Below are 27,996 nucleotides of genomic sequence, written 5' to 3'. Positions count from 1 at the left end.
CCCTCCACCTGCGCAGAAGATGGACGATTCGCAGCGAGAGGGAAGGTTGGCCGTGCACGCCGTTCAGTATTTTAGCACCGTGGAGAGCCTGCGGAGGTCCTGCGATTTTAATTATCCTATGTAAATTGTCTCGAGAGTGAGAGACGCAACCATGCAGAGTGGAATGGTGAGTATGAACGTGTGAAGCGTGATATGTACTATTGAGATTGATGGCAGACCTATGACCTTGATGCTTGATGGCGTCCCTTGTCTGCACTTTGTCCTTATTTGATGTCTCGCACGTGTTTATTTAATGGTTTGGGCGTGTTAACTATGACGTGGTTGTCTTCATTGTGTAAGCGTGTGGTAGTGGATGTGGTAGAGTTGTTGCATTTCGTATTTGGTTGATGGAAAATTTTGGCAGACGTGACTTTGATATGTCTGGTTAATACCGTCCCTTGCAGTTTCTCGTCCTTATTTCATACCTTATTCGTGTTTATTTTATGGTTCAGACGTGTCGGCCATAACCTGAGTGTGTCCCTGGCGTTACTGAGCCATATAAGTAAACGAGTGGTAGAGGGTGTGGTTAAGTTCTCAGGCCTTTAATCCGTGCCTGCCTGATGGCGTCGTTTGCACCGTATGTATGGTTCTTTAAGGCTTTCCACGTTTTCTTCAACTTTTCATTGGTCTCAAGTGTTTCCCTGGTGTTACTGAGCCATAGAAGTAAGTGTGTGATAGAGGATGTGGTCTGACTTGTGACATTAACTCCTGTGTGGCTGCCTTGAGTGATGGCGTCGTTTGCCCCGTATGCGTTATGGTTGTTTAAGGGTTTACACGTGTTTTGATTGATCTGAAATGTCTCCCTGGTGTCAATGAGCCATATAAGCGAGTGTGTGGTAGTGGGTGTGGTTAAGTTGTGGCATTTTACTCATTTGTATTGCTGTTTGGTTGATGGCGTCGTTTGCACCGCATGTTACTGCTTATATACGTAATGTTTACAAGTATTTTCCATAATCTTGAGTGTGTTCCAGGTGTTACTGAGCTATATAAGTTAGCGCGTTATAGTGGATGTGGTAAACTTGTGGCATCTAACTTGTGTATGGCTGTCTAACTGATTGCATCGTTTGCACAGTATGTTTTATGATTTTATGATTAATGTTTTCCACGTGTTTTCAGTCTGTTCCCGGCCTTACTTAACCATACAAGTGATGCGTATGACAGTTTAATCTGGGGCATTTAACTCCTGAGTGCATGCATAGGCTATGGGAGTGAGGTTGGTGGCGTCGTTTGTAACCGTGTGATTCACGGCTATTCAGTGTTTAACACGTTTTTTTTACTCACCCTAAATGTGTTACTGGCGTCACTGAAGTATTTACATGGGATTCGTGTGGCTGTGGATCTAGTTTACGTGTCTAGCAGTAAACTTGTGTATGGTTGTTAGGTAGTTGGGCTCATGAGCACCTTGTGCCTTATCAGGAGCTGATAGCGTGACTTGCTTGGGTATGAGGCTGTCCTTGATGCTGCTAAATAAAAGGAACGCAGAGTATTTGACCTTAACCATGCTTTTTTTGCCATTGCCATTGCCATCCCTCCAGAGTGAGCTGAGTGAACTGTACGGGTCCCTGAGTCTTGGGGGCTGCTCAGAGGGAGGCGATGGCAGCAACCTGGGGACCATTATGCGTATCAACTCCTTCCTCAACAACTCCCTCGACCTCCACAGCCTGACTTCGCCCGACACCAATGCTGCTGCCTCCCCCACCTCCAAGGCTTCCATTGGTGAGAGAGAGAGAGAGGGAGCATGTTAGGTATAAACAGAAAACTGATAAAGTTGGAAGGAGAGGGAAGGAAGAGTGAGGATGGGAGAAGGGGGAAGGAAAGACCGTGACAGAGGCAAAGGATGATTGGAGGAGCGGAAAATAGTTGAGAGGAACACACACACACACACACACACACACACACTCATGATTTTAAGGAAAAGTTGGACAAAAACGGGTATGGAGATGGGACAGCGCGAGCGTATCTCTTTTCCCGTATGTCACAACTAGGTAAATACAACTAGTAAATACAACTAGGTAAATACACACACACACACACACACACACACACACTCAAAGAAGAGATTTAATTCAGATATCATTGAGTCGGTCATCTCACACAGGACAAATGAAGCTTCAGAATGTGGGTTTCGGGGTCTTGTAAAACAGCTTGCTCACTCTATTTGTATTTTCTGACCTACAGCAGTTTGGGCTAATATTTATTCAGTTTTCGCAGCAAGCAGCCAAGTCCTGTGATGAGATCTATTTATAACTGATGCCATGGTTTTTTTTACCAGGTAACTTCCCTTGAGAGTTGAGAATGTGATCAGGGCAGAAGTCAAGTTTTTCTTCAGTTACTCCTATTTTCCAACTTTCTCAACTCCTTCCTACTCCCTCCATGTAGTACTCAATGCTATCAATCCTCCTTAGCTGTAGTCTTTTTCACCACCCCTTGCTCTCATATATTGACGCACTCACAAAACCACCATCTTGCATTCCCATATTTCCAAACCACCTCGCTTGTGCTGAGCTATATAACTCCCATGCACCCTTTCAAAAGGCCACTCTACATTACCCTTAGAATGTCCAGACTACCTCACAGAGGTGGTAGATCTTTATCCCTCTTTTCCTCCCAGACATGATGCTGTACGAGTTGATGAACGGCTCAGGAGCGATGCAGCTAAATAACTGGAAGGGCCAGTCTTCGCCTCGGCCTCTTGGCTCTGGTAGCCTGAAGAAGCCGCTGCAGGTGTGGTCCCACTCTTGTTTGTGTGTTGTCATTGAGAGGAGAAAGATAATAGATAATGATGCTTCTTTTATTAGGGTTTTGTTGGTGATTGATTAACCCCCTTAGTGCCACGCATTTTTTGCAAAAAAAACCTTCCCCTGGTGCCAAGGGATTTTTTTTTTTTTTTTTTTTTTTTTTTTTCGGAAAAGTGTTTAGAATGATAAGACAACACATACTTGATACATTTTACTACTCACTTCTTAAAATTTCCATGATTTCTAGGCGCCGGAAGTTTCCATAGACTTACTCGCTCCAGGGAGCTCGTCTGTCAAACTTCAGCTTTGGCCTGAGAGGCAGCAGAGGGTTTGAAAACCCTCCTTGCTTGGGCATAATGCGAGTGGCGAGGCGTGGGCACCTCACTTTCCTCACCACTCGAGCTGCCACTATCACTATACGTATACAGTAAACCCTCAGTTATCCGGGTGCACCGTATCCGGGAGTTTTAAAAAATATTTGATTTTTTCAAAAAAAATATAAAAAAATTGTCACACGCTGCCAAAAGTCGTTCAAATAGCCCGCACAATGCCTCTAAGCTCTGCCCAGGCGGCGTACCGCACCCGTAAGGCACGCTCCAGCTTTCACGTACCAATGATATTGACGTCCTGGTGCGAAGGTTCACAGGAAAGCTGTGTGCTTCTCAGTACAACTGGCACGTAAATGTTCTTGCCGAGCGCTGCAGACCATATCGAAGTGACGAGAGTCAAGGCAGTGCAGGTTTAAATGACGGGTGTGTCAATTAAAGAACTGTTCAAATGAAACGCAGTGCGAACCCTAGCTTAAGCCTTGATGACTGCCTAAATCCAGACTGGACTAGGTAAGTAGTCTCCGTCCCCGTGGAGAAGGCATGCGGGTCCGCTAGCACTCCTGCGGGAATCTGTGCGGAATAAGAAATGCGGATAAGTACCGCCCTCGGTCCGACATGTGAAAGAAGGATTTTACCATGCTTACGGTAGGGCGAGTAAAGGGGCCCGCAGGGGTTCAGGAGTCCCGTGGGCCAGCCCGATCTGGAGGTGCGGGCTGGCCGTAAATCGTGGTTACTTCTTGTGGCTGGCCTCCCCGTGGTCCCGCTGGAAGCACTGTGCAGGGGGTACCCGCCCCCCTGGCTCAAAAGGGCAACACAGTGTAACTAAACAGCCACAGATCACCACGCAAGCGGATGCGCCAGGTTGTCTTTGACTCCTTGGTTCCCCACTCACACTCAGAGTGGGGCGGCCTGGCGTACTTGCCCGGCGTCTGTGGGCCTTCAGGTTCCTTGCCGAGCTTAAAAAGGTAGCACCCTGGGGTGTCTGCCCGGGCGTCCATATAGAACCCTGCTTTGAGCGCCTGATGCCCGTTGCTGGCCTGGACGGCTTCGGGTATCGCTCTGGTATGCCCGCGGTGCTCGTAGCCATGAGGTTGCTAATGCAGCTACGCAGCGATAAAGCCGCAGGCACGCACCTAAGAACAGCACAGAGCATCGGCCTTCCAGTTTTGTAAAACTGGACCCGTAAAAAGTTTCTTGTGGCAGTGCTGGGTCTGCTCGGAAGCCTATGTGGTAAACACGATGGTGCAGACTTGGGCAGTTAAGCTGCCACAAATACCTGGGCTTTTCTGGGTTGGGTCCAGGCCCCGCTGGTGTGATTGGCCAGGCAGGGGAACATTAGCTGCTGCCTGTGAACACGGGGCTAGGCACCCCAGCAATGGGTTAGCGGCTGAGGCTGTCGCGCCTAATCGCCGAATCCCAAGTAACAGATCCTTCCAAGGTGCAGCGGGTCTGCGATAAGCCAGGGAGAGATTGCCGCGAGTGCTAACCGTGACAATGCTGCTCGAACCCTTTTCTCAGCGCCCAGAGCACATCAATCATGTGCATTTCACTCCCTGGTGCAGACTGACTGCTACAAAGCCATTGGGCGTACAATATTATAAGTATGGACAGAAGCACCTATGCAGTACTCTGCTGTTGCCATTATGGCAGCCCATGATCGAAAGTTGGGTTTTCGGGTCCGTAGACTTAACCTACACCATATCTGGGTTTTTCCCGTATCCGGGTGCCCCCGTGGCTATATTAACCCAGATACCAGAGGGTTTACTGTATATAATCTTTATCAAGGTCACTATCAGACTCAGAGTCACTCGAATCACTATCCGTGAAGTCACTAGGGGCTTCATCAAGGGCACAAGCAAAGTTGGACGTTCGCAAAATATGCTTTGCGCGGTGAGATATCCTCCCTGCACTGCGGTCAGGTCAGGAAAGGGGCTCGTACCCTCGGGATCCCAAGAGGCTTGGTGGGGTGGGTGAAGATCAGTGACTAGGAGGGGTAAAGGTATGAATAGAGTCCTGACAAAGTATGAAAAGCTTCTCAGTCAAAATAAGGCCACGGTGATTTTTCTAAATTGCCGCTGTAGAAAAACGGTGCTGGCACACAGCGTGCGCCTACCCGCCGCCGCCGCCGTAGATACACGCTGCTGGTACCCTAGGGGTTAACTGTAAGGAAAATTACCCAAGGGGTATATAAAAAGAAAAAGGGAAAGGAAAATACCTCCACTTTTTGCTTTTGGTGTTGTCATTTAGAAGAAAAAGATAATAGAAAATAATAATACTTCTTTTATTGATTCCATAATAATAATAAAATATGTTTGTTAGATGTAGACTATCTGCAGGCTACAGTAAGTATTTTGAGCATGTCTAAGGTAGGCTATGCCAGGCTATCATAAAAGAGCAGTACAGGTTAAAGATTAGATATATATGATTGTTACCACTGCAGTAGACAGTGTAACAAGGCTTCTGCACCTTGAGCAAGAAAGCATCCATGAGAACTTGACTAACTTTACTTGAAGATACAGTAAACCCTCAGTTCAATGGACCCACTTTTTATGGATTTTGGATTTAACAGACAAGGTCAGAGGGTCAGAAATCTACGGGGATCGACCAAGAATATTTTTTTAACTGACCGTGCTTGACTGCAATTGAGTCTGTTTGCCATCTTGCCCTCCTCCCTTTATCTCATCTCCCATCCTTCAGTTACATTAGTTCAAACCGTTGTTGGCAGTTTTGGTAAGAACGTACCAGCTTTGGCACTTTTTGTCTGAAGTACATAAAGTACGTCTCTTTAGGCCGCCTGATTAAATGTTTTCCTCCTTGTGGTTCCCATTCAAATGAAGAATGCATTTACACCACAAGAAAGTCATATAATATCCCGGGATGTATATGTAATGGAAAATAGGAAAGTATTTGCAAGTGTCGGTGAAGTGTTTAGAGTAACACTTTACAATATATATATGAATGTTGGAGAGAATGGCAGTGCTCTGTGGCGTTGGTTACCATATAATGACTGACGGATACCCGAACACCAGTATAGTACATTTTAACATGGTGCCTCTTCCACACGTATATATTAACCCTCTGAGTACCGCGCTATGGCGAGAAAACTAGTACACCCCATACCGCACTATGTGCAAAAAAAATTTTTTTCTTTCAAAACACTCGAATCTATCCCAAAACCATAAAAAATGTTGTCATTCCCCTTTCCGTAGCTTAGAAGTGTACCCCCTTCATCTCACCCGCAGCCCCGCCCCACCCGTCCAGCCCCGCTCAGCCGAGAGCGAGTTCATGCGGCTGTGCCCGCCACTCCGTTTCAGCGCGGTTTTGTAGTTCCACACTTTTTACACTCAGTGCATCATGGAACAATTATATTTCGAGAAATAAGACCGGTTTTGAAAATTATAAAATGACGATACGGTATCGTCACCCGTATGGGAAGCAACATTTTGTTTTTGGCAGAGGGTGGTAAGCTGTCCTGAACTTTTCCTTTGTTTTCACTATGTGGCGTATCCCATAGGATCACGAGAACCTGGGAGAGGCTAGCCCAACTCTCTAGCTATCACGTGATACCCGGCTGGTCTTCGGGGAACCAAAACTTTTCGCGAAATAAGACCGAGTGTAAGGGTAACTCAGTGACGATGTGGTATCGTCACCCGTACTGGCGGTAACATCCAGTGGTGACGATACCGTATCGTCATCGGTACTCAGAGGGTTAAAGGTGATACACACACACACACACACACACACACACACACACACACACACACACACACATGTAAAGAAAGGCATCAGGGTGGATCCTGAAAGAATGTAGTTAGCAACTTGCAGAGAAACTGCACTCCATAATGAGCACTTCCCTGAGTGATGGAAGGGTACCACAAGATTGGAAGAGAGCAAACATAGTACCAATTTATAAAGGAGGAAAGAGAGAGGACCCATTAAATTACAGACCGGTATCACTCACTAGTGTGGTTGCGAAGATATGTGTGAGGCTAGTTAAAAACAGGTGGTCGGAGTTTTTAGAAAGGGAGAGAATTACCTCGGATTGCCAGTTTGGATTTAGGAGAGGAAAATAGTGTGTCACCAACTTATGTTATTACTCAAGGGTGACAGATCTAATACAAGAGAGAGAAGGCTGGGGGGATGGAGTGTACCTGGATTTGAAAAAGACATTCGACAAAGTACCGCACAGAAGACTTGGAAAATTAAAAATAGGGGTGGAGTGGGTGATGGACTGATTAAGTGGCTGGAGGACTTCCTAACTAACAGGGAAATGAGGACAGTAATCAAGGATAAGGTTTCCAACTGGTGCCCAGTGAGGAGTGGGGTCCCACAAGGTTCAGTGCTGGCACCAATAATGTTTGCTGTTTATATAAATGATATGGTGGACGGAGTGACCTGCTATGTGAGTTTTTTTTGCAGATTATGCAAAGCTATTGAGACGAGTCGATGATGTGAGGCATTGCAGAGGGACCTGGACAAAATATGGGAGTGGAATGGTACATGGCAGATGGAATTCAACCTTGGGAAATGTAAAAAAATAGTGTTTGGTAGGAGTGATAGAAGATGTGAATATGATTATAAGATGGGAAGTGAGATAATATGCAGAGGAGTGGAAGAAAAAGATTTGGGAGTGGCTATCTCAGAGAATGTCACCGGACAAACACATCAACAGGATAACAGGACAAACTATGAATTTGCTGAAGAACATGAGGACGGCATTTGTGTATTTGGACGAAGAGATGATGAAGAATATAATAGTTACAATGATAAGGCCAAGGTTGGAGTATGCAGCAGTGGTCTGGTCTCCTCACAAAAAGAAGAACAAATGAAAGCTGGAAAGAGTACAGAGAGTGGCAACTAAGATGGTACCGGAACTTAGGGATCAGACTTACGAGGAGAGACTCAGTAGCATGGGGCTCACAACCCTGGAGAGAAGAAGAGAAAGAGGAGACCTGATAGCGGTGTACAGGGTGGCGAGCGGGGTGGAGAATCTGGACAGAGAGGACCTGTGTGTGTGGAGCGAGAGAGAAAGGAGAGAACATGGAAAGAAGTTGAGGGCGACCACGTGTAGGGGAGATGTGAAAAAGTTTAGCTTCCCAAACAGAAGCATTGAGCTATGGAATAAACTGGAGAAGGAGGTGGTTTGTGCAAGAAACATTCATGATTTTAAGGAAAAGTTGGATAAGAGAGGATATGGAGACGGGACAGTGCGAGCGTAGCTCTTTTCCCATACGTCACAAGTAGGTAAATACAACTAGGTAAATACACACACACTCCGCTCCGCTCCTGAAGTTCAATCGGCTAGAGCGCCGCACTGCAAGGCTTCACGGCCAAACAGGCGTCAGTTTGAGCCCCGCTCAGGCTGGATTCTTTCCGTTGACTAGGAGTGGTTACTGTACCCCCTTGAGCAAGGTGGATGGGATGTGTTGTGTGTGAGGTCCTGGCAATACCCAGAGATGGACTAATGAGCACTTGCTCATGTCGGGAAGGTACCTGCTGGCGAAAGCGAGTCCAACTCATGATCAGGCCACACACACACATACACACACACGTCACACCACCAAAATTTGAAGCACTTATTATGGAAGTACGTTCATTATTAATTTTTTAGTTAATATTTTTTCCAAATTTACCAAGTTTGTGTGATTCTAGTTGTTCAGGTATTCTCTTTATTATTTTGAGTCTTGGATTTTTAAACTTTTGGGGAGCACACAGGAATGCATCTCATTTTCTATAATGGAATTAAATGGGAAAATTCACTTGGATTAACAAATTTCTACTTTATTACGAGTAAATTTTGGGGAATGAAAATCTCTTTTCAATCGTGGACTTGGTGTACATGTCTTATACTTGTATTATACCCATAACAATAAGACCCCCTCAGGGCACCACCGTCAGCCTGCAAGCCTCGGTGCCTTGCAGTACGTCACTAAGTGTGCTGTGCAGCTATACAGACAACTTGCAGACAACATACCCACTAAACACCATGTACATGCGTTTATTAAATTCGTTACTGTTATATGAATTTGTAAATTTCCACCTCTACTAACAGACTTTCAGCATCAACGGGCTAAGTTCCAACCCAGTTAGGTCAAGGGTTTACTGTATTTGTAGTGATGACCAAAGCATCTTGATAATAGTTTCGTAATGTGTTGGGTTTGAGCACTCACTTCCCCTTTCCTTTTTCCTCCCCTCATGACGCCCCACAGCTGCAGCAGAACAGTAATGGCGGCGATCCCAGCATCCCCCTGAGCCGCCTGCTGGCACAGACATACAGCTACAGCTCCGACAGTTCCTCCCCCAACCCCCTCACTCCACGCTCCACCTCACAGGTCAGTATGCAGAGCCGGACTAAAAACGTGTGGCCAGTGCTGGTTTATGTCTGCTGGGGGCAATTAGCAGGACTTTAGTGTACACATATTCATAAAAGGTAAAGGTGGGTGCATACGCCATAGCTGCGCTTAGCTGCATTGCTCAGCCGTTGCATCAGCCCTTTGACTGATGGGAAGAGTCTATTACCCCTTGACATGGACCAGTGTGGAGTCTGGGATTGCCACAGTTTGCCTTCCCCAGGTACCCATTTATTGACCAGCCCGAAAGGGAGGATGAATAGCCGAGTGAGCTGCACACCAACTGCCCGGGCCAGGATTCACAGCTAGACAGGCTATCCACTGCTCCATGGAGTAAAAAGGAAAATGAGAAAGAATGATAGAGTGGGAGGTAGAAAACTTAGGAATTCTTAACTCCATTCATGTCTTCCAACTTCCAAGCCTTTCTCTCCATTCAGGGGTGTGGGCGTAACAACAGTGTGTTCGGGTACATGGACGAGAGTCCCCAGTCCAGCGGGTCCAGCAACTCAAGGCAGTCCTTCAGTTACTCCCAGTCCCCTGCCAGTGTGGGCCGGCGCATGAAGCCATCCACGAGCAGGTAGTGTGGCGTTGTTTTCTTTTTATTTTCCTTTAAAGGTGAATCGAGCATAACTTGTGCCACTTTAAAAAAATTGCCTGTGCCACGACAGGCTTGGGCCGACCATCTGGCCCCTGAAGAAAGCCTACCGGCGCTCTAGGCGGGGATGTAAAAAATAAATAAATAAATAAAGATAGTGAAACTTAAGGATGTTGAAATTATGGTCCAACTTAACAAGAAAAGTGATTTGATACTTTCTTTTTGAAAGTTCGTCACAGGAAGGAAGAAGTAAAGAGAGAGGCTGCTCCAAAGTTGCCAGTGAAAGCGACGAAAGATTGAGATGACTGGTTAACTTGCAAAAGGAAGTTTGACAGCACTGGGAAGATTCTTGTGCATTGAGGGGTCAGGAAGGGTGGGGTGTTCAGTTAGCAGGGAAATATCAATGAAAGCAACATGGTTACTGATGTAAGAAGTTGAGGACAAACAGTTGGTATTGGATAGTTTTGTATGATAGCTGAATAGTTGTTTCCCTTTGAGCCCTTGGATAGTTGTGTAGTTGGGTATGATATGTTCTCCATTGAGTGCCAGCGGTAACTTCGTGATCTGTAGTTAGACTCTGTTTCTATATCACTCTCTCTGCCCTTGAGACATTCTACAATTGGTAATATTGTGGTAAATTTAAGATCAATTCCTTAATGATTAATACGGCTCTCATTTCATCTTCCAGCAGTGAACCCGGCAGCCCTACCATGGGAGAAGCAATCCTCATGGGGTGCCAGGATGCCAACGTTGCCATGCATGACTACAACGCCAACAAGGTGGCTGAAGCTGCCACCCTCGCTGACTTGGTGGTGAGTACAGTGGCCATCACGAAAACTGTGCTGAAGTTAAGGGCCATAGTCTTAACCCCTTCAACACAAGGACGCGTATACTGTTTCCTTACGTGCGCCATACCATATCTGAGGACACGCATACTGCGTCCTGGCTCGCTTTAGCCGTATAAAAGTTATTTAATCTCTGTATATGGGCCGTATATGGGTATATTCACCTCAAAATTATCTGTTAACTTCTTTCTTTATATGCACCATTTAATTCTGCATGTTTTCATATATAATACATGATGTTTATATTGAGTTTATGGCTGAAAACTTGTTATATTCAATAACAACATTTGAAATTTGGCGCGCGCGGCGATCTCAGATATGGTGTGGGGCGCTGTTTTGGCCCGGCCATAGTGAAGAGGTTATACATTTTAACTCCCAAGCACACTCGTTTGACTTCATAGGAGTTGTGGGTATTTCCGTGGGTAGCTTTACGAGCATAGTGATAATTTGACAAAGCTTCTGTACCATGAACGTGAAAAGAAGGCATGAGAACCCGATTAATCTCATTTTTTTGGCCTTTGGAAATAACTGATGTGAGAGGTGGAAGCATCTGAGGATGACCACCCAAGGCCTACACGAGGTTGTATGTAGACACTTCACCAGTCATCCTTCAATCACACATAGACTTGGGAAGGACATTGCAGTTTGATAGGAAAATTGTGCAGAGTTAATGGATTCATTACTACAACAAACAGTTGCATGGAGATTGTTTCCTTAGCTTTTAGTAGTCATTCACTCACAGCCATATTCCAAGCTCTCCCTTACTAAGATGTCAGTTATTTTCAGTTCAAAAATCAATGCCAGCTTCTAAACTTTTTTTTTTATGTTCATTTAATTCCACATGCTTCACTTGAGGGATGAGTTCCTGAAGGGATTGTGTAATTTAGATATCGTGTAAACTAAACAATTTTCCCACATGAATAGACGTGAAGTCCGGGTGTTGCGTTCCTCTGGCTTAAAATTTCAAGGGGATCATCTGCACCGAATAAAAAGACTAATTATTTGATAAAATTCTCGCAGGTTTGTAAACCCTTGGCATGCTTGTGACAAAGTTTGAGTAAAATTCACATAAATAAAAAACTTTCTCCCACCAGTCCCCAATCACGGACTCAAGACTTGTGTGGCTAGTGGCCAGTGCTTCTCTGACGAGCCCCAGGCACTCAGACAAGTTCTTGGTTATTAAAGCTTGTAACGGATCGTATGCTGCTGAGGTTGCTGCTGCTCGTGCCTCCCCCAGCTGTTTCATGCGCTCCCATTCAATTTCCAACAGGTCTTCACTGGAGAGTTATACCCTGTGGGATTGCAGCAACTCTTGGCTTCTTCCATAGAGTGACTTGAATTGGCAAACAGCATGTTATTCTAAACAAGCTATGTAAAGTTAAAAACTGACTTGAGTTAGTTATTCTAAATTTGTGTCATTTTAACACGTGAATTGAAGGTTTCCTATGTCGCATTTAGCCATTAACCCTTTCACTACCACCTGGCCAAAAGAGCGCCCCGCGCCGTATCCAGGATCGCCGTGCGCGCCAAATTTCAAATGTCGCTATTGAATATAACAAGTTGTTAGCCATAAACTCAACATATTCAACATGTATTACATATGAAAACATGCGGAATTAAATGGTGCACATAAACAAACCCACTACGGCCGGGCCAAAACAGTGCCCCGCGCTGTATCCAGGATCGCCGTGCGCGCCAAATTTCAAATGTCACTATTGAATATAACGAGTTTCCAGCCATAAACTCAATATAATCATCATGTATTATATATGAAAACATGCAGAATTAAATGGTGCATGAAAAGAAACTTAAATTAATTGATAATTCTGAGACGTAAGCATAAGTATAGAGATAAAATAACTTATATTGGCTAAAGCGAGCCGGGATGCAGTATGCACGTCCTTGGATATGGTACGGGGTATGTAAGGACGCAGTATACGCGTCCTCATGTTGAAGGGGTTTACCTGAAAAAGTGGTTACAAGAATAATTCCATGGAATGGGGTCTGGCTGACTGATATTGTTGGAATTAAGGAAATAACTCAGGAAGGGAGAGTTTGTAATATGGGCACCACATGTGGGGAAGCTCTGCTCACAGAGCTCTCCTGGACACAGTCGTTTTGTTTGTTACCAATGGTGCCGATCGACGCTATAGTTTTCCATGTGAAACTGGCCGATGGGGTAGTGGCAGCTACAGAGGAAGCGAGAGGTGTTGAGAGTGTGTGGTAAAGTGCGGGGCTAGGCTAACCCCGCAGCCACCAGTACCCCATCGGCCAGTTTTAAGTGGAAATTCTATAGCAGCGATCGCCGCCATTGGTAACGATCAACACAGACAAAACGACTGTGAAAGCGGCCCTAAGGCTCCTTCTCCTACTGACAACGTTCTACCTCTTAAATTCTGCCGCCATGTTGCCTCTCCAATTTCCATTGATATTTTCATGCTGACTGCTCTTCTGAACTTTCTAACTGCATGCCTCCCCTCCCGCGGCCCTGCTGCACACTACAGGTAACTCTCGATTTACACGAGTTTGGTTTACGCGTTTTTGAAATAACGCGGGGTCCAAAATCCAAATAAATGTTTAATTTACATGTTTTTTCACTTATATGCGATATTTTATGGAGTGGTCACCAGATGTCTCACGCAATTGGACTCGCACGGCGCCGCGGCCACATAGCTGAGCTCTGTTCTTACCACGCGCCACTTGAACAACAATACAGTACCCATGCTGCCACGCTACTCAACAATAGGGATGGGCAGGTACCGGTACCGGCTATACGGTACAGTACCGGTACCAGACTGCTTGGTACTTGTACCAATACTATCCAGTCGCTCATGGTGTCCCTCATTTCTTCCTCACACGAGTGAGGCTGAGACTGAGTGCCTGAGTGGATGTCTTGGTGATATGGATATTCTCTCTCTCTCTCTCTCTCTCAACTAAATGAAGTGAATATTTATTTCTCGATAAAAACTTACCTCTTGTTTGATTTACATTGTTTTTGATTTACGCGACCTCTTCAAGGACACAATACTCACATAAATCGAGAGTTACCTGTACTTTCTACTCATGCTCATCCCTATACTGCCCAAACCTCTTATGCAAGAGTTAACCAGCGTCTCCATTCTTTCATCCCCTTCACTCGTAAACTCTGGAACATCCTTCCTTCGTCTGTATTTCCTCCGCCTAAGACTTGACCTCTTTCAAGAAGTGTATCAAGACACCTCTCCACCCAAAATTGACCTCTCTTAGCTACTCTTTACTTTTATCTATTATGGGAGTGGCGAGTAGCTTTCCCCCCCCCCCCTTGAGCTGTGTCCTTTGATGTAAAAAAAAAAGAAAAAGAAATACGCAAAGGGTATCACACATTTCAAGAATTTTTCAGAATTCTTTGAGTCTTGGCGGCGGCAGCCGAGTCTCCGTCCAGGCATCTCCAGACAGAGTGACTCGAAGTAGCACTGTGGTGCCGAATAGTGCCTTGATGGGTGCCCCCAACCAGCAGGTTTCCTCCAGTAGTGCCTTGCTTGGCCTGCAGCCCCAGCAGCAGTCCCAGGTGTCTCCCAACATGAGGCAGCTGTCCTCTAGCCTCTCCAATAGTACCCTGCACTCACCAGCCCCTGTGACCCAAGGTGTGTGTGTGTGTGTGTGTGTGTATTTACCTGTAGTCTTTCATTCCATCTGTCCACCAAGAAAGCGGGAATTTTGATGAATGTGGCACCTGCATATTTCTAGTTCATGAATACACGAAATTCAACTTCAACTCAACATTCAAGCTTATTTTTCAATAATATATTTGAATGTTTATGTATACATAAAACAACTCGGTCGTTTGCATTGATAATCTAATATACAAGCACACGAAAAGACAAGCTTGTATCAAATAACATAGTCACATCATGCTCAAAAGATCTATGGTTTGTCAATTTCATTGATTGATAGCTCATTTCAGGCATATTAAAAGACGTCTGGCTCTGCAGGTGTAAATAAAGGGTATCGTAACAATTTACTGTATGTAAATATCGATTAATAATCGAAATAACGAAGTAGTAAACAATAACTGTTGAATGCGATGCTAGTCTATTTCGAATATTAGGCTACCCATGTTATTTACATCCAACACATCAAAATTCCTTATGTATAGACACTTGCAGAGTCGGATGTCACTTTATGTACCTGAGTGAGTTGAAATATGGGTATCTGAAAGGCTATAGATTGTTCGAGTATGATCAGACTATACTGTTTGATATACAAGTTGTTCCTTCATGTGCTTGTTTGGTAGATTATCGATGAAATTAGGTATGTCTGCGGTTCACGTAAGAGAGCTTGAGGGTTTTATGTATACCCAAACATTCAAATATATCACTGAAAATATAAAGTTTATCTTCACGCAATCATGAGCTAACGATGCGCAGGTGCCACATCTACATTCGCGAGTGGACAGACTGAATGAAACGGACTATAGTTGTATTTAACTAGTTGTGATATTCAGCAAGCTACATTCAAGTTTAACTTTAGATTCATAAATAGATTTGGCTTGAACTATATCCTTTTCAATGTCATTCCACGTTTCAATGCATCTATGAGGAAAGCTGCATTACTAGATTATCTCTTAGGGTGTAATTCCACTGAGGCAACACAGGCAACATGTTGCTTGCAACATGATTGACTTTCAACATTTTTGCTGAATGTGGCTTTCAACAAGGAGGCATGTTGCCTGAAGGAGTGATTCCTCTGAGGCAACATTTTAACATATTACTTGCTACATTGTTGCGTAGGCCAAGGGTGTTTCAACCATTTCAGCACAAAGCAACATGTAGCATGCGACTTTGTGACATGCAATAGCTAGCAACACATTACTTGTAGAATGTGTTGCATGCAACAAGATTTTGGCTGTTGCCAAGTGTTGCCTTCCTTCCCACCTGCTGTTAGAAGGATTCCATGTTGAATACAACAAGATGGATTACTGGTCCCTAGAAAAAATAAAATTACCGAATATAGAAAACGTGTGGCTTTATAGGATATACGCTTGGAAAGGTACGAGAATAACCAGGCTAAATTAGACATGATCAAGAGTTGATTGTTATACTTACTGATCCTTCTCCTCTTCTAGTTTAGTCATATTACTTTTGGTTTGAACTTGCTGTAATAAAAGTGAAACATACAAAGTACTGGAGATAGTCCATGAACTATGCCATGGGAAGTGGGAGCAAATAAGATGCTCAAACACACACACACACACACACACACACACACACACACACACACACACACACACACACACACACACACACAAGAGTAAGGGAGGAAGTACTGGGTGAAATAAAGACCTGGAAAGTAGAGCATGAAAAAGCTAATGTAGACTTCCAGGAAATAATTGAAAAGAAACTAAAAGAGGAGAGGGAAAATGTAGAAAAATAGGTGGTCAAGGTCATAAAGAATGAAGATTTAGTGAGATGTAGCAGAAAAGAAAAAGTGTTATAATATTCGGAATGAAAGTGAAAAACATTACGTATAAACCAAGAAGGGATAAGGAACGTAAGGAAGGGATACGTAGTACAGTCGTCCCTCAAATAGTACGGTTTCCAATAGTTCGGTTTCGGTTTTATACAGATTCTCATAGAAGATCTTTTAGGATTTTTAAATTTCCTGCTCATTGGGATATTTAAAAATCCTTAAAAATCTTCTTAGAAAATCCACATAAAACCAAAACCGAACTATTGGAAACCATACTATTTGAGGGACGACTGTATTTCCTTTGTAGGAGTACCTTGCTGGTATAGGTGGTAACCCCTCGTGATGAGGGAAAATAAACTGGGGATGAATTCCTCTTGATCAGGTGGTGTGGAGGAAGATGACGGTGCGATGGCTGGCCTGGAGTGGCCGGCGGAGTGTGGTAGGGGGTGAGCAGCTTGATGTGGAGCTGGAGTGTGACAGGGCTGGGGGGCTGCCGCCTCACTTGTGGGGGTACATAGGCTCTGCGTGTTGGTGGGGGGGCTGATGGACCTCCACTTCTGTTGTAGAGTGGTTAAGCTCTGTGTGGTGGTGTGGAGTTGATGCGGCTGGCTTACGGTAGTGCTGCCGCTGTTGCCTGCGTTGTGTGGGGTGAACCGGGTCAATCTCTCACTAAATCAGCTTCCTCGAGGTTGGGCGTTCTGTATCGTCTCCTCCAGTTCTTCTCCCCCGCACAGTTCCTATCCATATACAGAGGCCTTGTCTGCCCTCGTATGGAGTATGCATCTCACATGTGGGGGGGGGGGGAGCTCCACTCACACAGCTCTTCTGGACAGAGTGGAGTCTAAGGCTCTTCGTCTCATCAGCTCTCCTCTTACTGCTAGTCTTTTACCTCTTAAATTCCGTCGCGATGTTGCCTCTCTATCTTCTATCGATATTTTCACGCTGACTGCTCTTCTGAACTTGCTAACTGCATGCCTCCCCCCCTCCTGCGACCTCGCCTCACACGACTTACTGATCAAGCTCATCCCTATACTGTCTAAACCCCTTATACAAGGGTTAACCAGCATCTTCACTCTTTCATCCCTCACAGTGGTAAACTCTGGAACAATCTTCCTTCATATATATTTCCCCCTGCCTACGACTTGAACTCTTTCAAGAGGAGGGTATCAGGACACCTCTCCTCCCAAAATTGCTCTCTCTTTTTGGCCACTCCCCTTTACTCTGTTCAGGAGCCCTTGAACTGTCTCCTTTGCTGTGAAAAAAATAATAATTGGCGCAGGGTTGTCATTGAAGTCTGGTTCCACTGGGTCCTCATCCTCTAGGGTCTGTAGGGAGGCATACCTATTGTTGGTGGTGATGCAGGCAAATGAGAGACCCATGTGGACTGGCCTTGCTGGGAGGCGTGTAAATGGTGGTGTTGGTTTAGGGGTAGGCTGAGGCCTGACCAGCTATAGCTCCCGCAGCTGTTTCTTGGGCTCGTGGAGTGGCATCCCCTCACTCATCAGCCTGGTGTAGAGCTGCTGGCCCTAGAGGTTGAAGGGGCACTTGATGGACCTGGGCCCATGTGGTCCTCCACACTGGAAGCAGGGGTATGGTCGGGAGCAGGCGGTGTCGTCCTGCTTGGAGGCGTGGGGGCCACTACACCGACCACACTGCACTCGTAGCCTGCAGGTATTAACACTGTGCCCGATCTTCAGGCACCCTGGGCATCATAAGAGAGGAAGGAGGAAAGGCCGTGGCCAGAACACAAGCCCGGAGATTGTAATCCTCTTAGGGAGTAACCCTCTCGCCTTGAGCCTCTGCCACCACCCCTTGGTGGTCCGTGGCAAGAGACGTGGCAGGATCCAAGTGAGGTCTATGCACCCGCCTCCATCCAGGGTCCAGAATGTCTCCTGGTTGTGCTCCATTTCGGTGTCTTCCACCAGTGGCCCCACCTTGGCGTACTGATATTGGTTGTTCTCCTTCTCAGCCCTCCTGCAGGTGACCTCCCACGCCCCCAGTTTGAAGGAGGGCTGGGAGAATTCCGGCACCTTGAGGAGGTTATGGTCGAACACCACGATGATTTGGGCCGATCCATTGCCCAGGGAACGGGTTTCCCCGTCCAGGACGTACTTCCCTAAGGGAGAGGAGCTGAGGGCTTGCGATACCTTCTGGGGGTTGTTGAACACCTGCTGCGCCCCCGTCTTGGTCCGGAGCAGGATGGAGGCTCAGGTGTACAACGGAGGGGTCGGAAGGACAGTAGGAGTAGGGGTCTGTTTCCCCTGGGTCGGTTCGGGGGACGATGATGTCCTCTGCCGCTTGGGGTGACGCACGTCCTCGGCCTGGGAAGGGTCATCCATTTCAGCGTCAACAATGACCTCGGTCTCATGGTGGGTGGCCCATCAGGCTGGCTTGGGCTGGCCATAGTGGCTGCCGTGCCCTCGGCACAGCTAGGGGGCTTTGGTTGTCACGTGTGGCTGGCACACAGAGAGAGAAAGTTTTGTACGTCCACACTCGGTAGCTGTCAGCCCAAAACCCTGGTAGTAGTATTATTGTACTTTGTTTCTTAGGTGATGTCATTGATTGTTAAATTAGAGTGCCATCATTCAATTAAATTACAAATATTTTTTAATCATGAAACTAACTAGATTATCTCAATCATATATATTTGGTACATGTCTCTTAAACAATACATGACGTCATGAACAGCCAATCGGGTGAAAGGGGGGCGGAGCTTAGCCAGTATGGGGGAGGGGCTTCTCAGTGCAAATTTGCCAAGTTAATTTGCACAGATTATAGGTAAATACTACTAGGTAAATACACACACACACACATCTTCCTCTCTATGGAGTTATTATTTTATATAATAAAAAAGACAGGACAAAGACAAGAAAATATCAGGGAATACCAAGAGCATGCCAGTTCATGTAAAAGAAGATGAAGGAAAATGCCAAAAGACAATAATCAAATTTTGTTCCAGTGGTGCATCATCTTGATATTGTTGTATCCTTGCAGGCCTGGACCTGAATGGGTTGACCCAGCTGCAGAATGCTTGGTTGTCATCACAGCGGCTGCCCAGCCTGACTGGTCAGAGTCTGATGACGGGGGAGCATAACAAATCCTCTGTGGCACTGGCCAACCTGCTTTCCTCACCATGCGACCCTTATTACATTGAGAAGGCTGCCAAGATGCACAGGAGTGCTGCTGGTGTGTGTGTGTGTGTGTGTGTGTGTGTGTATTTGCCAAGTTGTGAAAGACAAAAAATGAGCTATGATCATGGCATCCAGTCTGTGTCTCAATCAAACTCTGCTTTTCAGTTATTTCAGTTTTTGGACTGGACATTCTTTTTGTCCAAGCTACTCTACAATTAAGTACATCTTTATGGAAATTGTGTATTTGATATCATTCAAACAACTTTTATTCTTCAATTCCTTTCCCCACGCCTCAGCCGTGTGTGATGCAAATTGCACCTGGAGTGGACCGCTGCCAATGAAGGTCAACAAAAACCCCGTCTACTCCTGCAAGGTAAGCTTCCCCCTGCACATGATAAAAATTTTTGTATTTATTTATACGTGTTCATATGTTATCCATTTTTTCAGTAAAATAATTGTGTGTGTGTGTGTGTGTGTGTGTGTGTGTGTATATATATATATATATATATATATATATATATATATATATATATATATATATATATATATATATATATATATATATATATATACATATATATATATATATATATATATATATATATATATATATATATATATATATATATATATATATATATATATATATATATATATATATATATATATATATATATATATATATATATATATATATATATATATATATATATATATATATATATATATATATATATATATATATATATATATATATATATATATATATATATATATTTCCTTACCGAAACACAGGTTTCTGAGGCTACTGACAGCAATCTCTACTCTGTTCCCCTACTATCTCTATCCTAAATTTCAATCCAAAGCTGGATGTTAGCCTACGATGCTTAGCGACATCACTGCTCTCGTGCCTGACCTTGACTCTTCTGAATTTTCCACCATCTGGTTAAGACTTCACTGTCATTCTATTACTAAATACATCTGTGCTGTTTATCTCTCACCTAACTCTACCAACTATGTAAAATTCTTTGACTATTTGAATTCTAAGTGGAGCACATCTTGACCCACTCTCCCTTCTGAAATCTCCATCCTAGGAGATTTCAATATTCCTACCAGCTTTGGCTTTCACCCTCTTTCACTGACCATCCTGGTGAACAAGCCTACAACTTTGCTATCCTCAACGACCTAGAGCAGTTGGTCCAGCACCCTACACGTATTCCTGACCGTCTTGGAGATCGGCCCAACATTCTAGACCTCTTCCTTACCTCAAACCCTTCTGCTTATTCTGTCAAACTGTTCTCTCCGTTGGGCTCCTCAGATCACAATCTTATTTCTGCATCCTGTCCTATCGCTCCTGTACACCCTCTGGACCCACCGAAGAGGCGATGCTTCTGGCATTATGCTTCAGCTCGGTGGGACGACCTGAGATGTACTTTTCCATTCCCGTGGAATGATTATTGCTTCCAGGATAGAGACCCTCTGTGTGTGCTCAGCGCATCACAGAGGTGATTGTCTCTGGAATGGAGGCATACATTCCTTGTTCTTTCTCTACTCCTCACGCTAAAAAGCCTTGGTTTAATCACGCTTGTTCTCGTGCTCACAAAAGATACCAGAGCCTTCAAACTAATGCTGATTATGAACTTTACATTTCTGCCCGAAATCGTGCCAAATCTATTCTCCGACTAACCAAAAATTCTTTCATTAATAGAAAATGTCAAAACCTTGCTTTCTCTAACTCTTCCCGTGACTTCTGGCATCTAGCCAAAAACATCTCCTCCAACTTCACTTCTTCATCTTTCCCTCCACTACTCAGTCCTGACGGCAACACTGCCGTCTCATCTATCTCTAAGGCTGAACTCTTCTCTCAAACTTTTCTAAAAACTCCTCTGGACGATTCTGGGCATATTCCTCCTACTCATCCCCTCTGACTCCTTTATGCCTGTTATAAAAGATTCTTCAAAATGATGTTTTCTATGCCTCTCTGGCCTCAATCCTCAGAGGGCTTATGGACCTGATGGAGTGCCTCCTATTGTCTTTAAAAACTGTGCCTCCGTGCTGTCACCCTGCCTGGTCAAACTCTTTCCCCTCTGCCTGTCAACATCTACATTTCCTTCTTGCTGGAAGTATGCCTTCACACAGCCTGTACCTAGAAGGGTGACCGCTCCAATCCCTCAAACTACCGTCCTGTTGCTTTACTTTCTTGTCTATCTAAAGCTTTTGAATCAATCCTTAACCGGAAGATTCAAAAGCACCTTTCCACTTCTGACCTTCTATCTGATCGCCAGTATGGGTTCAGCAAAAGGCGTTCTACTGGTGATCTCCTAGCCTTCCTAACTGACTCTTGGTCATCCTCTCTTAGCCGTTTCGGTGAAACTTTTGCTATTGCGCTGGACATATCAAAAGCTTTTTGATAGGTCTGGCACAAATCTTGCTTTCTAAACTACCCTCCTACGGTTTCTATCCTTCTTTCTGTACCTTTATCTCCAGTTTCCTTTCTGACCGTTCTATTTCTGCCGTGGTAGACGGTCACTGTTCTTCCCTAAATCTATTAACAGTGGTGTCCCACAGGGTTCTGTCCTATCTCCCACTCTTTTTCTGTTGTTCATTGATGATCTTCTTTCCAAAACGAACTGTCCTATCCATTCCTACGCCGATGATTCCACTCTGCATTATTCAACTTCTTTTAATAGAAGACCCACCCTTCAGGAACTTAACGACTCAAGGCTGGAGGCTGCAGAACGCTTAGCCTCAGACCTTACTATTATTTCCGATTGGGGCAAGAAGAACCTGGTGTCCTTCAACGCCTCAAAAACACAGTTTCTCCACCTATCCACTCGACACAATCTTCCAAACAACTATCCCCTATTCTTTGACAACACCAGCTATCACCTTCCTCAACACTAAACATCCTCGGTCTATCCTTAACTCAAAATCTCAACTGAAACTTCATATCTCATCTCTTACTAAATCAGCTTCCTCGAGGCTGGGCGTTCTGTACCGTCTCCGCAAGTTCTTCTCCCCTGCACAGTTGATGTCCATATACAGGGCCTTGTCCGCCCTCGTATGGATATGCATCTCATGTGTGGGGGCTCCCTCACACAGCTCTTCTGGACAGAGTGGAGGCAAAGGCTCTTCGTCTCATCAGCTCTCCTCCTCATACTGATATTCTTCTACCTCTTAAATTCCGCCGCAATGTTGCCTCTCTTTCTATCTTCTATCGATATTTCCACGCTGACTGCTCTTCTGAACTTGCTAACTGCATGCCTCCCCCCCTCCCGCTGGCCCGCTGCACTCGACTTTCTACTCATGCTCATCCCTATACTGTCCAAACCCCTTATGCAAGAGTTAACCAGCATCTTCACTCTTTCATCCCTCACGCTGGTAAACTCTGGAACAATCTTCCTTCATCTGTATTTCCTCCTGCCTACGACTTGAACTCTTTCAGAGGAGGTATCAGGACACCTCTCCTCCCGAAACAACTTATCTTTCAGCCACCTCTTTGGATTCTTTTAGGAGCAGCAAGTGGCAGGCTTTTTTTTATTAATGTTTACTTTTTTGTGCCTTGAGCTGTCTCCTTTGCTGTAAAAAAAAAAATATATATATATATATATATATATATATATATATATATATATATATATATATATATATATATATATATATATATATATATATATATATATATATATATATATATATATATATATATATATATATATATATATATATATATATATATATATATATATATATATATATATATATATATATATATATATATATATATATATATATATATATATATATATATATATATATATATATATATATATATATATATATATATATATATATATATTACAACAAAGGAAACAGCTCAAAGCCACAAAAAAGGAAACAATAATAAAAAAAGCCGCTACTTGCTCTAAAAAAGAGTCAAAAGAGCTGACCGAAAAAGGAAGGTCCAATTTCGGGAGGAGATGTGTCCTGATCCTCCTCCTTGAGGATTCAAGTCGTAGGCAGGAGAAATACAAGATGAAGGAAGATTGTTCAGGATTTACCACCAGCGTGAGGGATGAAAGAGTGAAGATGCTGGTTAGCTCTTGCGTGGGGTTTGGACAGTATAGGGATGAGCAGGTGAAAGTCGTGTGCAACGAAGGCCGCGGGGAGATCAGAAAAAATGAAAGAACAACAGGGAAACTTCAGAAGAGCTGAACAAAAAACAACGGAAGTTGTTGAGATGAAGTTTCAGTTGATTAAACTGAGTGAAAGAAAAGTGACAGCTGAAGTGTTGTCGAAGAAGTGGGGATAAATGTTGGAAGATTGTCAGTGATGGAGTGGAGAAAATTATTTTGGTGGCTGAACACATCCTTTCTGCCCCAATCAGGCTGTTCTGAGTCTGAGGTTAAGCGTTCGCTTCTCAATCAAGTCGATGTGCCTCCTGTGTGATGGTCTGCTATTGAAAGAAGCTGAATAATGCAATGAAGTCGTCGGCAACAGGTGGTTCAGTTGTGGGAAAGATCGTGACGAAATAACAGGAAGAGAAGTGGTGAACAGAGCTGACAGGTTTGGGAGGCCACCACTGCAGAGAGGCTGGATGAGAACAGAGAGGACAAGAATCGAGAAAGAGGGCAGTTTGAAAGCAAGGTGAGGCTGGGAGGATGGCAGGGAGTTAGGCTGAGATCGCCCAGTGAGCCCCTTGCGGGTCCATGCAGCGATCGAAATAGAAAGGATAAAGAGGTGCTTTGGATCTTCCGGATGGGATGATTAAGCTTTGAAGTAAGCCTGTGATAGTTTGAGGATGGCTCAGTCACCCTTCTTAGGCACGGAACTGTACAAACATACTTCCAACAAACAAAGAATAGATGTTGTGTGGTGAATAGGAGGTGGGTGGGTGGGTGGGCGGGTGGGTGGGTATGTGGGCAGGCAGGTGGGCAAAAGGCGGGCAGGTGGGCAGTGGGTGGGCGTGCACGTGCGTGCATGCGTGCGTGCGTGTGTGATACGTGCGTATGTATGTATGTATGTATGTATATGTATGTCTGTGTGAATATATATATATATATATATATATATATATATATATATATATATATATATATATATATATATATATATATATTATGGTATATTACATATATATATATATATATATATATATATATATATATATATATATATATATATATATATATATATATATATATATATATATATATATATATATATATATATATATATATATATATATATATATATATATATATATATATATATATATATATATATATATATATATATATATATATATATATATATATATATATATATACACACACACACCATAGGGGGTTCAAAATTATATTCCGCCCCGGATACCAAATACTCTAGGAACGCCTCTGGGGACATCACTGTTAATAGGTTTAGGGGAAGAAGAGTGACCGTCCACCACAGCAGAAATAGAACGGTCAGAAAGGAAACTGGAGATAAAGGTACAGAGAGAAGAATAGAAACCGCAGGAGGTAGTTAGGAAAGCAAGATTTGTGCCAGACCTATCAAAAGCTTGTGATATGTTTAGCGCAATAGCAAAGGTTTCACCGAAACGGCTAAGAGAGGATGACCAAGAGTCAGTTAGGAAGGTAAAGAGATCATCAGAAGAACGCCCCTAGCGGAACCCATACTGGCGATCAGATGAAGGTCAGAAGTTAAAAGGTGCTTTTGAATCTTCCGGTTAAGATTGATTCAAAAAGCTTTGGATAGAACAAGAAAGTAAATCTATGGGGCAGTAGTTTGAGTTATTGGAACGGTCACCCTTCTTAGGCACAGAGCTGTGCAAGGCATACTCCCAGGAAAGGTAGATATTGACAGGCAGAGGCGAAAGAGTTTGACCAGGCAGAGTGTCAGCACGGATGCTATGTTTATATCCAATTCTGACATTCTCCCTTATAGCCAGTATGGGTTCCGCAAGGGGCTCTCTGACTGACTCTTGGTCATTCTCACTAAGCCGTTTCGGTGAAACTTTTGCTGTTGCCTTAGACATCTCTTAGATATCTATCCAATTCTGACCTTCTCCCTGATCGCCAGTATGGGTTCCGCAATGGCCTTCCTGACTGGCTTGGTCATTCTCACTAAGCCGTTTCGATGAAACTTTTGCTGTTGTCTTAGACATCTCGAAAGTTTTTGACAGAGTATGGCACAAATCTTTGTTTTCAAACTGCACCTCCTACAGTTCCTTCCACCCGATCTATCGTTGCTGTGGCAGACGGTCACTTCTTTCCGTAAACCTATCAACAGTTGTGTCCCGCAGGGTTCTGTCCTGTCTCCCTCTTTCTGTTGTTCATTAACGATCCTCTTTTCAACACAAACTGTCCTATTCATTCGTACGCCAATGAGCCCACTCTGCACTACTCAACACCTTTTGACAAAAGACCCTCCCAACGGGAAGTACGGGAGTCTCGGCTGGAGGCTGCAGAACGTTTAATTTCAGACCCTGCTATCCTTTCTGAATAAGGAAGGACGAACCTTGTGTCCTTCAATGCCTCAAAACTCAGTTTCTTCACCTATCAACTCGATACAAGCTTCCAAACACCTATCCCCTATTTTTTGACAACACTCAGCTGCCACAAACTTCTACACTTAACATCTTCGGTCTGTCCTTAACTCAAAATCTTAATTGGAAACTTTATAATATTATCTCATCTCTTGCTAAATCAGCTTCCTCGATGTCAGGTCCCTGCACCCTCTCCGCCAGTTCTTTTCCCCCTCACAAATGTTGTCAATATACAGGGGCCTTGTCCGCCCTCGCATGTAGTATGCATTTCATATGTTAGGGGCTCGACACACACATCTCTATTTGACAGAGTCAAGTCTAAGGCTGTTTATCTCATCAAATCCCGTCCTCTTGCGAGCAGTCTTTTGCCTCTTAACTTTCGCGGCAATGTTGCATCATCTAGGAAATTAGGAGAAAAACATTGCAAAAACAGCTTGGGTGCCGTGGCTTCACGCACGAGGAAATGTTTTGTGGCTAATTCACGCCGAGTTGATAAAGAGCAAGAGGACCTTGCCAAGGAGAGTCTAGTCCGCTGTGCGTTTAGTATAGCCAGACGACACGTTCAAAGAAATATAGACTTATTGCGTCCACCCCCAAAGACATTAGTGTTTCCTCAGACACAGCCTCCTAGTCTCCGAAAACTCTCCTAATGTACACCTGAAACGTAATAGAGGTAGATGGATAGAGACAGAGAGATAGCGAAAATGAGAACATAAGAACATAAGGAGTCTGTAAGGCCGATGGCCTTATTCAAGGCAGCTCCTGTTAACCTAACCACACGCAACCTCACCATCCATGAACATAATTATCTAGCCTTTGTTTGCAGGTATGCTGCCCACACCCTTCCCTGTGAACCCAGTGCTGGCTTGGTGTTTAGTGTGCCATGTAACTGTTATCCTCACACGCTTTTCTCGCCTCCACCACCGTGTTCCCGACGAGCCGCTTAGTGGAACCTTTGTGTGCTGACCACCGCCTGCTGGGGGCCTTGCGTGCTGACCTCCCGCCACTGGGAGCCGGTCTTGAAGGCGAGCGTGTGGCGGGCGTGGTCCAGCACGGCGCCGTACTTGCACAGGAGGGAGACGCCCATGACGAAGTCATAGTCGTTGGAGGCCACCTCCTCCAGCGGCGCGGCGTTCACGCGGCAGCCGTCGCCCAAGTCCAGCACGACGCGCTTGGGCAGCCTGCGGCCTTTCCTGCTGGCGAGGAGCAGCTTGCGGCGCCTTTCTGACACGTGGAAGCCTGGGCGCCGGTGTCCAGCAGCACCGTCATGGGCTTAGCCCACGCCGCGCCGCCCTCCCGCCGCACCCAGAGGACGTCAGGCTCCACGGAGCGCTCCGTTTTCCTCGGCCTCCGCCGCAGCTGCTGCGGGCGGCAGACGAAGAGGTCGCTGCCGTCAGGCCGAAACACCTGCACCATGCGGCCGCGCCGCAGGTGGTGGGCGTCCAGCACGACCCCGTCTGCGTCGTACATGTCCTCCAGCCACGCCGGGAACACAGTGGCAGGGACGACCATCTCCACGCCGCCCCCCAGACTGATGGGGACGGCCTTCAGCTGTATGACGTCCAGCACCCGCGAGCCGATCCAGAGAAGGATCTCCTGCCTGGCGGTGGGCTCCGTGCCGGTGATCAGCCCCAGCCTCTGGCCATGGTGTGGAAGAGGAAGGTGATCTGGGCCCCGGAGTCCAGCTGGACGAGGCACGCGTGGCCGTTCACCGAGCCCAGCACACAGTTGTGGTCATCCACGTGAAGACACGGGTGGCTGCCGAGCCGCCGCCTCTCCTGGCGGGCACCGACGGCGGCTCCAGCACCAGCCCCACCGCCTCGCCCTTGCCGGGGCTGCGCGGCTTGTTCGAAACCCGATGCACTGGCGGGGAGTCATCTCAGTGTGTTGTGAAGAAGAGTGAATATGTAAATAGAAAAAGAGGATGTTGATGAAGAAGAACAGGAGGAAAGAGAAGGAGAAGGAGAAGGAAAC

At 45.0% G+C, this 27,996-nt stretch overlaps 1 protein-coding gene across 1 annotated transcript; it reads left to right on the top strand.

Moving 5' to 3' along the window:
* Positions 1–2: 2 nt before the first annotated feature.
* On the top strand, positions 3–26,672 carry LOC127000977 (cytoplasmic polyadenylation element-binding protein-like). Its single transcript, XM_050865151.1, has 10 exons — positions 3–166; positions 1,575–1,755; positions 2,651–2,763; positions 9,316–9,438; positions 9,894–10,033; positions 10,740–10,863; positions 14,276–14,519; positions 19,339–19,530; positions 19,772–19,938; positions 26,646–26,672. Exons 1-10 carry the CDS (start codon positions 152–154, stop codon positions 26,670–26,672), a joined length of 1,326 nt encoding a protein of 441 aa, XP_050721108.1. The 5' UTR covers positions 3–151.
* Positions 26,673–27,996: the final 1,324 nt, after the last annotated feature.

This window comes from Eriocheir sinensis, chromosome 19 (assembly GCF_024679095.1).
Source record: "Eriocheir sinensis breed Jianghai 21 chromosome 19, ASM2467909v1, whole genome shotgun sequence".
NCBI lineage: Eukaryota > Metazoa > Arthropoda > Malacostraca > Decapoda > Varunidae > Eriocheir > Eriocheir sinensis.
The sequence above is the reverse complement of the archived record's forward strand: the minus strand, read 5'-3'. Positions and strand labels throughout refer to the sequence as shown.